At 40.2% G+C, this 12,285-nt stretch overlaps 1 protein-coding gene across 16 annotated transcripts in view; it reads left to right on the top strand.

Moving 5' to 3' along the window:
* Positions 1–12,285, top strand: part of THSD7B (thrombospondin type 1 domain containing 7B) — a 291,273-nt gene that overhangs the window by 255,150 nt on the left and 23,838 nt on the right. For all 16 annotated transcript variants that reach the window (XM_090143541.1, XM_090143539.1, XM_090143548.1 and 13 more), the window contains 2 exons: positions 2,942–3,075; positions 3,818–3,971. In XM_090143541.1, coding sequence (XP_089999667.1) covers positions 2,942–3,075; positions 3,818–3,971 — 288 coding nt within the window. The remainder of the gene's footprint in view (positions 1–2,941; positions 3,076–3,817; positions 3,972–12,285) is intronic.

The following is a 12,285-nucleotide window of genomic DNA, read 5'->3' as shown; positions in this document are numbered from 1 at the left end:
ATTTTCAGAAGTGTTGAACCTTGTTCTGGTTTAAGCTGCAGGTGCTCATCAGGAAAGCTACCCAAAATACACTGAATTTCTTTCAGTGAATCACATTGGCAAGTGTACTTTTTTTCTCTATGTTCTTTGGGAGATCATTGTTATTACTGACCTACATGTAAATAAATACATTTCAGAGTGCTGTTAATTACATAAAAGTTCTCATGTGGTTAGATGGTTGGACCTTTCATTAAAAGGTAAGTATCAGCTATTAAAAAAAAAATAGATTAGCGATAGATATATACAAATGCTAATTTCTGTATGTTGTGTAGGTATCCAAGATACTTTAGGAACAACTTAGAGTTTGCATTGGAGTGAATGAGAACTGGCTTTTTTTTTTCTTTTCAGAGGAAACCTACAGCAGTTTGTCTCCTAAAAAACAATTTCTATCTTTCTTACACTTAATTTCTTTGGACCGTGCCTATCAATTTGATTTTAGGACTCAGGTGTTAATATATCTCAGATTAGTTGTGGTTACAGAGGGTGATACAGCGAGCAGTGCTGAGTTACAGAGCTCTCTGCTCGTCCCTCCATCTTGTTCTAGCTTCTGTCCTTCAGGAGATGCAGTGCAGCCATGCAGCTCTGCACCGATGTTGGATGTTCACTCGTAAGGGTTTTCAAAGTGCACTGCATAGTGGGTTTGTGTAAGTTTGGCAGGTTCTGCACTGGAGGATGGTTTGATGGGAGTCCTAACTTTACGTGGATGTAAGGAGCAGCTGAGCTGCAGACTGCCATGCTTGTGGGCTCCCTGGGGCCAGCACACGAAGCAGGAGCTGCAGGGTTTGAGTTGGTCCTTTGGGCTCTGCTGATATTGTGTGGCTGGTGCTGTGTGCTGTTGTCTGTGTGTGTGCCCTGCTCAGCTCGTACAAAGCTGCAGCCATCTCCAGGGAGAGAGATGAGGCTCCACATGCGGTCACACAGGCTTGACACGACCAGGCACCAGAATACAAATGCTATATTAACAGCTTTATTATTGCAGCCCTGCCTGCTTTCCAAGAGAGTGCATTTGAAGTATCACTTCACGTCGCTGTTAACTGTGTATTGTCTTTTTGTTTTGCCTGCACATATTTCCTCAGGTGGGTTTTAGTTCATGTGGCATCCCATCCCTTCCCAAACCCTGCTGCTTTTCTTATACAAAAATGTGCCACGAATGGCAAATACCACAAGTTTTGACCATCAAAACATAAGTGTCGTAAATTCCTGATGTTAGTTCTCTACTGTCTGCAAATGGGCTGCATGGGTTTTCCATATATAACTGTAAACCAGAAGGTGAGAGGTGACTGTGCTCACAAGGCAGCAGTGCCAAGCCTTTGGTCTGGCCTGGTGCAGGAGCAGCTATAGCTCACTCCTTGCTGTGGGCTGGGTGCTGAGGTGCTCATGATGTTTGCATTCTGGTGTTAGTTCACCTCCAACACTTAGGGAAAACTCTGCTCGTGCCTAAAGCACACATTTCTCACAGATATCTCCTGTAGAAAGCAGTGTTTAGTCAGACAATTCAGGCCGAATGTGATTGCTTTTCCCCCTGTAGAGCAGAGATGCTAATAAATACCCTGAGTCTCTACATCCATCTGTTGGGACTGTGCCTGCTTCTCAACACTGCTATGTCCCCCTGTGCCTGCAGGCTGGGCTGGGAGCACAGCTCCCACCCACAGGTGCTTCCCTGCTTTGCTCCTGCGTGCATCGTTTCATGCTAATGAGTGTGACTGCACAGCTAATTAGTGAATAGCTGACACCTGAGACTTAGCTGCTATGTGCACTACATAGCATATAAATATACCTGTATATCTTTAGCAAGTTACCTTCTTCTCATCTGATAGGAAGTTAATGTGCTGATGAGGCACCAGTTCTCTTCTCAAGCCAGTTTCTCAATCTCCCCATCCTTCACCTGCAAAATACTGCAAATAAGATTTCTTTACTGCTATGACCACAAAAGAATAGTCATAAGCTGTTATTTTAAAATGAAGCTGTAAATCAAATGTGTAGCTGAAATTCTTTATTTGAGGGGTGGGGTGGATGAGTCTACAGTTATTTTATCAGTGAGACTCGTACTGATGACAGCAGCATGGCCAAGGAAATTTTGGTGTGCTGAAGAAGGATTCTTAGGTAGGTTCTATTTTTGAGGGGCAGCAAGAGAGAACGTTGTGTCTTCAGATCAGCTTCTGCAGACAAACTGGTTCAAAACAAATAAGTTTTATTCATTACAGTAACAGAACTGTTGAAACAGTCATTTGTTTAAACCTAGAAATCTGCTGAAGTACTGCTCCTCAGTGTGCTGCTTCAACCAGATTGAATGCTGAGCATCAAAAGAAATGTTTATCAAGCTTTTGTGTTATTTTTCTCAGTATTTGGCTGTATTTTTCTTACTGCATAGATACTGTGGTTCAGGTGAATACACAGTCATGTTTGATTGAGAGATGTGTTAGAGAAAAGTCACTAGCATTTATGGTTTTGTGTATAAAGATGAAATTTGTGGGTTGTGTGAAATTACTTACCAGGATATGCTAGAAGCACAGGCAAATGAGTGCTGATTTTAAACATGTACCTTTTGAAACATGAAAATGATGCGGTGCGTATGGTCCTGGTGAATGACATGATAGATTATAGCGAGAGCAGTCTGAGCAAATGAAATTGTAATGGAATTCCTGCTCTGGCTTTAGAGAATAACTTATTTATCCTGCATCCTAAGATGCTGCGTGCGTACTACAGTTTATCATATACTTAGAAATCCCCTGGCAAGTCAATAATGAATAAATGAACTTAAAGGTGTGACAACACTTACAGCATAAGGAGCAGAAGGCAGGATGTTTTTCAGTGTACTCTTTGTTGTTTTGGCTGAGGTGTTTCTGCAGAGATGCTAACCCGGATAGTTCAAATGAATAGTTTTGATTCTTTTTTCTGGCAGGTGTACGAGGCAGTCCCATGCTACACTGAGTGCAATCAGTATTCTTGGGTAGTCGAACCGTGGTCTCCGTGCAAAATCAACAGTGAACAAAATTCCCTCCACTGTGGAGAAGGAATACAAACGAGGAAAGTCAGGTACGTGAAGACAAAAGCACAATTGCGAATTATAAAGAGCTCAAACATGCTCGCATGAAGCTGAAACAATTGGCTAAGTGACAGTGAGTATGTTGTTAAGTCCAAAGTATTTCAAATGAAAAGAAATGTGTGTGTCTGTATGATGATTAACAGGGAAAGCACTGAGAGATGAAGCCTTGTGTTATGATTGAGATTTCTTTCATGACGAAGGCATGCTGTTTAAATTACAATTCTTTAACCTAAATGCTGTACAGGTACAACACACTCCTGACCTGCATAGCCTCCATATTCTCATTGCTAACATATTCCCTGAGTAATAGCACTGTGTTAAATGGAGTGGTGTTCATTATCAGTTAAGTATTCATTCCCTAGGCTTGGCAAATACTGTGATTTCCAAATGTGAGGATGTTACTAATGGGAGTACAAAGGTTTGTTCTTTCTGGTTGTCATTTTCTCTTCATTCATGTGTCTTCCAATCAAAGTTGAAAGCTCCTTGTATGAAGCTTTCAACTGTATACTGTATTTATCTACAGTATTTATTGAAACCTGAATGACAAAAGCCCATCATGCGCATAGCATTTCAATTTGGCTTGTTAACACCATTAATTCATCATTTTGACTTACTGCATACAGCTTTGTGTTACGTACAGTGTCCTATCTGGAGTTGTGCAGACCTGCTGCCATCCGTCACTTCTGTAATAAGCTGATTAAACTCAAACAAAAATTTCTGTTTTCTGTGTAGGTGTGTAAGTACTACAGAAGACCACGGAGGGGAAACTGTACCCAACACCCTGTGCAATAAGGCTGAAATCCCAAATGAAATTCGGAAGTGCAGCTTGTACTGCCCCAATGAGTGTGCAGTGTCTGACTGGGGACCATGGAGCACGTGTCCGCAGGTAGGCTTGCCTGGCTGGGGTTCCAGTGGAAAGTTCCTCATGTTGTATTCTTTGTCCTTCAACAATTGTGTGAAATAATTAATTTCTAACAACAAAGTAAACACATTTTCATGGATCCTACTGCCAACACGGTTCAAAATGGAGATTTCTTTATTTCTACAGAGACTGAGTTCTAGAAAATTACTTAGTAAAACACATAGCTATGTCTGTGACAATTCAATCCACCCTTTCACAGATGAGGATCCAGACAAGCACAGCAGGTGACAAGATCACCACTGTGTTGTGGTTAAGTGTCTTTCTGTGTCCCACTGCTCAGGGCAGCACTCTGTGTGTGGTGCATATCTCTCATGGTTAGGGGTGGTGGCACTCCTCTGGACAGGTCTTAGGCTGGAGGGAATTACAGCTCTCTCTTCTCAAAAAGACAGTATTTCTGTCTAGCATCTCCTCCTCCAAAAACCCTGAAGGAAGATTTGAAGCAGCAGTATCAAGGGCATGGCAGCAAGATGTGTGAACAGTTTGTTATGTCACAAAATACTCTAAGCTCTCTGAATTATGCAACCTGTGCCAAATGCTCTCTGTTGTTTGTTGTTGTTTTATTTTTAACTGTCCAAGATGGAAAGAAGCTGCAAATTCTGCCCAGTGAAAACTCTCTGGCCTCAAGGCATAAGATTTGAAAGCTATCGTTTCTCTCTGGTTAGTGCTGAAATAGGTGCTAGGTTTATTCTAAGTGGTTTTGTTACGTACTTAAGTGGCAGAAATATTCATTGCCCCAGTGTTAACAAGGCCATTATCAAAAGTCCGAGTGGTTATTGGACAGGTACTTGTAGTACTGCTGACATAGGTAATTTCCTCCCGTAATATTTTGTGTAGGCTATCGATATACTCAGTAAGAATATGTCAAATGAAAGCTTGCATTTCATTTCCTGTATTCACCTCCTCCTGAGCAGATCAGCTTCAATGAAGTAGAATTCACTTGCAGCCGATACAGATCCTTTCAAAGTCCCGCCCTGGTTGGGCTGTTTCTTTGCCATTAACTTGTTTTCAGAAATAGATTTTCTTCACTTCAGCTTGCAGTAACTAATGCAGATTCTCAAAGCCGTTGGGTATTTTTCAGTCACATTAGTGGCAGTCGGTTATGAAGGACTGCTTGAGGCATCCCGATATCCTTAAGACACCCTGAGTTTTTGGTGGAAGACTCCTTTACTGCAATGGTGAGGTCTCTGCAGCCCACAGAAGCACAAAGGGGTGACCACAACAAGCCTGATGAGATGACACTCCATCAGGTGGCATAACTTTTGGTGCTTCCAGGCTCAAGTGCCGCAGTCCTCATTTCTCCTTGTACATCGTTCTGCCATGGGAGATGTTAATTCATAAATATGAGGGCATCTGCCTGCCAATGCAATTAACTGAACAATATGCTTTCACAAGCTGTTCTGCAATGCTTTGTTGTGAAACAGAGATGACTGTGTGTGGATAGAGCATGTGTTTAAATAGTTCTGTCCAGATACAAAGCAATAAACAGCTTGAAGTTTTATGGACAAATAAAACCCTCCCTTTGAAGAGTTTACAGCAGCACTGTCTCACTTTTATAGCTACACGGGCTGTTTGTGTTCCTTTGGTTTTAAGAGGGCCACACAGCATAGTTCCTCCCAGACTGCAGATGCTTAATAACTCTAAGGCAAGCACTGGATTTGCTATACGTGCAGAATGACCCTTCTGTGAAAATGGTGTTTATTCATTCTGTACATGGGGCAGGGATTGAGGGTAACTGAATGGCCAGGAGTGAGGCACTGCCAGCACAAGGATGATTAAAGCAACCCTCAGCCTCCTTAGTTGTCACAGGGAAAGGTGGCAGCCAAGAATGGCCATGCACTGGTGAACAGTGAATGGAGTTACAAAGGCAATGGAGTCAGTGGAGTTTCTCGTTTCATCTTTGAGGGAAGAGCTACGTATGCTCAGTTGGATAACTCCATTGTAGCTGAGAGGTTGGATCTGGGCCTTGCATGGAGGCACTGCAAAAAACCACCCAAATATAAGAGTTTGCATCTGGAGCCAAACATCATTTTGGTCAAACCTGTTGTGCCTCCAGCCTGCATGAAGTCTCTTTCCATGGAGTCCCCAAAACCACATCAATAAGTTGGTGTATGTAGAGCCTCTAGCTCATTAGGATTGCCTGTTCAATTTTTTTGAGGCAATTTTTCTCAGTAGCTGATAAACACTTGCATGATTTCCAATTCACCTCATGCTGCAAGTAAATGCCCATCTTCAGAGAATGTATAGAACACTTTTTGTATATTCACTAAAAATACATTTCCTAAGTATGGCTCCTTATGGCTCCCCAGGTAACTTAAAACTTTTGAAGGATCACATCGTGCCTAACCAGAAAAGACAAACCATACAGCCTTGTTACTTTTCTTTTGAAAGCATTTACATTTCATTTCAAAATAGTTGGCGTTATTTTAGGCCTAGAACTCTTATGAGGCATCTGCCAAAGTGCGTTCTGGGAAATCCTCCTGTATCTCTGGCCGTGTTTGGCTTACAGGAGATAAAGAGGATTTATGAAACTTGACAAATTCCAGTTTGTAAGAAATGAGCAACTCCAATTTCAGCATCGTCTTTGACTGAGTAGCTCTTCGATTCAAGATATTTACCTAAGATTTGGTCATGTGAGAATTCTTTTCCAGTCACTTTGGTGCTCTGCTCCAATTTTATAGTGTTGATAATAAATTCATCCTGATAGCGGAATAACTAAGCCTTATCAGCCAAATGTAAAAAGGCCTTTTAGATTATCCAGTTTACCCTTTGTCAATATGTCATTGTACTCTGGATGCTTTCTGGGGTACTACTTTATTACTTCTGTTTTGTCCTGTAGCAGTACTCTTCCCATGTGGATTTTCTACTTTCAAGATAGTAAATGATCTTGAATCATATTGAAATCAATGAGTCATAAAGGTGGTGACTGCTTTGTCAATAGGAAGTATTTTCTTCAATACTTCTTTCTACAAAAGTGTGTGGCTGTTGTTGTATTCCTTTTGGTTTCTTGATTCCTTTTACTTTTAAATATTACTCTTTGTAGGGGCATTTTTCTTAGTTTAAGGTGCTGCCACCATTCCTTTATGTAGATTTTTCAATCGAATTGCAATTTTTGCATCTTGATTATGCTGCTATTTAACATCGCTACACAAATATAAATTATATTTCCTCTAATGGCACTTTGCTGTGACCCAGAAATGCAACTGTCTGAAATGTAATACCTCAGGATTACTTTTGAGGTTCTGTCTCTTTGCTGGATTCAAGAAACTCATAATTACTGATTTAAAGCTTCTCTTTTACTCTCACAATCTCTATTGTAAGAAGAAATTCAAAATGGTTTTCTCTCTGATTGAAGACTATTTTTTGGCTCATAAAGTTTTCTTCTTTGTCGCTAAGTAACACCCATGTAAGTTAAATATCAAGGCTTTAAAGCCATTAAAATAACAGTTTGAAGCTTGCTAGTTAGTTAAAAAAAAAATCATGAGCAAATTAGATTGACTTGCATTTTGCTTCAGAGATTTCATATTCATTCCGGCTACAATAGCGTGTTTAGTCAGACATCATCACTTGATTGCTCAAAGACCCAACTAAACAATCTGGAAGCTGAAATCCTATCATCTCTGTTAAATATTCAGTGATCGAATAACATGCACTACCTGCAGTGTCTTGACTTTGTCTTCATCTGACTTGGAAATGTAATTAATTGACTTCAATTGAATTCATCAAAGCATTCTTAAAATGAGTTAATATGTGAGTTGTGCTACAAGTCCCTGAAATAATTACCTCAATTTTTTTTTTTTGTTAGCTGTCTGCTACCTTGTGGATAGCAGTCACAGCCCTACTGTCAGATCTGAGTGGCCTTCTTGTTTGCCTCAGCTGTTGGTTTTCCTAGCAGCAAATTCTAAGAGGTCTGAAATTAGTTAATTAGAGGAGGTTACATGTCAAGCGAATGAGAGCAGCTGTCCCTATTTCAGTGAGCATTTTCCTCCTGGATCAATAGCCATTTACAGTGCTCAGGACTTGTAACAACTGATTTATTATTCTCCTGAATCTGTGAGGTGTGTGCAATATTCAGATAACTGCTTGTACTAAAAGTGGCAGCAGGCAATACAGCTGACTCACAGGTTTCACAGTGACTTTCATCTCAGGTGTGAGTCTGAGTTGTTACGGTTTGGAAGTGCTTTCCCCCTAAGCCAATTGGAAAAGAAATCGAGGACTCATTTGTAGATTTTGTGGTTCATTGCATGTGTTACTGCATCTTCATCTCAACTGGTAACTTCACATGTAGGCTTGGCAGAGGACCTGTATTATGGGTGTAGGACTGAAGAATGAAGCTTGAATAGAGTTTAACTTCTAGACCAAGGGATAATTCATTTAAGTCAAGAATAAGAATCATGCTAGCCCAAGGCTTTCCTGGATGAACATACACTGTTCCTTATCCATAGGTGTGACCTCATTTTTTTGGATGGTTTTATCAAAACGTTAGTGATTGATATGTATTTTTTTTAGATTTGTTGGTTTATTTTATTCCCCTTTATTAAAAATGTCTGTAAAATAAATAACGTTGTTATGTAAGTATGCAGGTGGGTTTCAGAACTTAGATACATCTCAAAAAGAAAGTCTACGTAAATGCATTTTCATTTCAAAGGACTGCTCATGTTACTGTAAGGGGATTGTTAAATTGTCCTGAAACATCCACGTCTGCATGAACAATACAGTGGTTCATTGCAGTGTTAAAAATAGTTAAACCTTGTTGCTGCCAACGCATTTACCTTAGTTTGAGGTTGCATGTTTCCTTATGAATAGACTTTTAAATATAATGTGGCCAGCTATTTATAGAGCAGCGTGCTTTATACAAGCCGTTTGATAAATAAAGCAGCTTAAAGGGCTTTCTATTGGGTTACGACCTGTATGCTGAACAATTATGATGCATGTGAAAGCCTAGATCAGTGGACAGCTTTTTAAATCCACCACAAAGAAAGTCTGATGGAATATATTAATGTGCAATGTTAACAGCCCTTACTCAAGAACTTAGATTTCATAACCTTACGGTTTTATTTTATTTTGCATCCTTTTCTTGTGTAGCAAACTTTCTATACTTCGTCTGTTCTATTATTGTCTGGAGCAAAGGCTGGGTACGTTCTTTGTGTATGTTTATATCCCTCACTTTTCATATTAGCTTAAAATAGTGTCAAGTGGTCGTGCTAGAAAAATGTGACTGGCTAAAAGAAATACTAAAAATACAGTAGATATAATGCCAAGAATTCCTCTACAGAATCAAGAAGATGGCTTTTATAGTTTCTCAAGTGAATAGTCCTTTAGGAAAGACAGCAGTTCATTCCTCCCTTAACGTGATATGTATCTCCCAGTGCCTCAGGATGTTTTCTTTTTGTTATCATTTATATAATCTTGTCTGTAGATGCTGGGCTCAAACTCAACTTTTTCCACAATTGATATAAAAGAATAATGAAAACAGTGAGATTTAATGCAGTAAAGTAGGGGACAGTCTAGTTATGCATGTAAAGAAACTTACTGTCAGTATATGATGTCCTTCTGCTCTAAGATTTGCTGTATGATTTGTAAGATATGAATTGTGACCTGAGTTACATGCCCGTTATTATTACCATCTAGGAATTAATTCCATTCCTACCAGTTATATCAAAGGAAGTATGTGCCTGAACTGCACACTCCATTGCTTAGTCATTGAGGAAGAATCTGGAATAAATCCAACAACCAACACTGTCTGTAAAGCTAAGTGCCAAAATAAGTTGGCGCTTAACCTTGAAGGTACATGAAGTTACAACATCTGTACCTTCTGCTTCCATGCATCATAGCATTTCTTGTTTTCTCTCTTATATTTATTGCCAGTCAGCATCCATATTCATCCTCCTTCTTTGATCCAGAAATCTCTAACCTGTACATAGCCTGGGTGGTGCAGAAAGTAGATTCAGTTACCCTGAATAGAGATAGAAATTAGACAAAGGTTTTCCACTGGCCAGGCAGATAGTAAGCTCTCATGATTCTCAGGTAGAAGCAAGACTAAGTTGTCCTTCGTTGTAGACCCAACCCTCTGGCAGAGCAGAGCCTCGGTTTCCTGTGGTCTGGCATCTCTCCAGAGCTGTTCTCATTGCAGTTTGCTGGTGGTGTCTTTGGGGCCACGACCCAGCCCTTTACACTCAAGCCAGAGGCAGAATTTGAGCCTACTTTCTTGTCTCATTTCTTATACCTGAACTGTGTGCAAGAGCTGCTCTGTCTGGACCCCATCACAGATCCGTGAGATCCATACAAGCATGGCATGGAGAGCTTCAGCTTCTGCATTGCACACAGTTCAGCCATCTTCAAGCTCTGACACAGTCTAAATCTACCTTAATAAATCAGTCTAAATCTGTCACCTTGACTTTCAGGGTAGAAAGATTTCTATGATGCCCAATTTAAGCTAGTTGTTACACGCCAAATCCTCCCACAGGAGTAGAAATAAATAGCATGTCTGTAAGGTCTGATCTAAAAAAAAAAAACAAGTCAAAATTTAATTCCCACAACTGTACACTGTAATTGTACATACCTGCCTGTCTCTGAACAGTGATGCTGACTGCACCTTTTCTTCTTTCATTTTCCTTTTGCTGTATATACTGCTTCGGCTGATGCTGAGCACAAACCCAATTGCTTACAAGAGGGAATGTCCAACTTTATGTAAAAATAATAATGAAAAGCTAAATCTACAGTCAGTAAAAATAGTATTTATTAGTGGAATGACATGAAGTAAAATAATGTCTTTTAAAGTACCACATTGTTTAATGGAAAGAGAGGAATTGGGAATGAAAGTCCTTAGAAAAGGGCTGATGTGCTTTCTGTTTATTAAAAAAAATAAAGTAGATTCATATATGCTTGTGAGAATAAACTTGGTTTCCTAGTGGGGTAGGAAATCTATCCTTTTTCAGTTTAAAACCTTTTCCTCTTTTCTTTTTTCTATATGCCCTTGTAAGAAATCCCTTCCCAACTTTCGGGCAGGCCTCCTTTAGGTAATGGAAGGCTGCAATGAGCTTTCCCTGGAGCCTTCTCTTCTCCAGGCTGAACAAGACTCTCTCTTTCAACTTTTCTTCGTAGGAGAGGTGCTCCAGCCCTCTGAGCATCTTTGTGGCCTCCTCTGGACCTGCTCCATTCTTGTGCTGGAGGCCCAAGGTCTGGACACATTACTCGGGATACTTACAGGGGCAAATTAGAGAGGATTTTCCTCCCTCACCCTGCTGACCACCCACCTCTTTTTTGATACAGTTGGCTTTCTGAGTTGCAAGCCCACATTGCTGTCTCATGTTGAAATTTTCATCAACCAGCACTTCCAAATCCTTCTCCTCAGGACAAGAAGTTAGGTAGTGCCAGCCCCAGTACCAGCACCTGAGGAGCACCACTCACTGATGGAATAGCACCTTTACTATTTCATATGGAATATTGTTTTTGAATAGTCAGGTTGACTGTCCTTTTCTACATCTCTGAGAACACTCAGAATCAAGCCCTTCTGTAGTCTTGCCCAGATCTTGGTTAGCTCTGTAACAATTCCTCCTGCTTAGCAGCTGATGTGTTTCTTTATTTCTTGTTAATGCTCCCAGTATTTCCCCACAAGAAACAATTTCTCTCCTTTAACTTTTGCTGTTTACATCCCCTAACTACTTTGAGTTTCCAAAGCCATTCCTTATTCTTTGCCATATAGTAAGTATTTTTCCAGACTGGGATTTTTGTGGAGTCCTGCAGGAGTTGTGCACCCAACCCTATTGAGATTCCACAGTGGTTGGATGCTCGGCTCCCTCTTGCTCCTTTGAAAATTCCAGCTTTCATCTTTTTCTTTGCTAGCCGTTCCCTCCTGCCGCTTATTCAGTTCCATATATATTTGGTTCAATTTTTTACATAGTTAACTTGAAAGAGTAAGGCCAGAAAATCAATTATAAAACTAAATTGACTTCTCAATTGACGTAAAGAGAAACTCAACAAATAATATTACAGGATATTAGTTACAGTTTGCAGACTTTGAATTTTTGCATGTTTCCCATGTCCTCGGCTTGATTAAATGAACACTTTTCCGACAGAGATTCTTTATTATTCAGAACAGGTAAAAGTGAGTTGCTTATCATATCAACCCTGGCTCCTCAACAAGGTGGCTCATCAGTGCAGTGAGAATGCCAGCTTCAGATCTGCAGTAAACTCCTCATGTGTTGTCCTCATCCTGGCAAATGTGAGATATATCTCAACCTGTTGGAGTCGGGGCTGTTTCAGTGTTCCACTAAAAGGA

The sequence above is a fragment of the Phasianus colchicus genome, chromosome 7 (genome assembly GCF_987193195.1).
Source record: "Phasianus colchicus chromosome 7, bPhaCol1.hap1.1, whole genome shotgun sequence".
NCBI classification, from domain to species: Eukaryota; Metazoa; Chordata; class Aves; order Galliformes; family Phasianidae; genus Phasianus; species Phasianus colchicus.
This window is presented reverse-complemented; position numbering and strand designations above follow the sequence as displayed.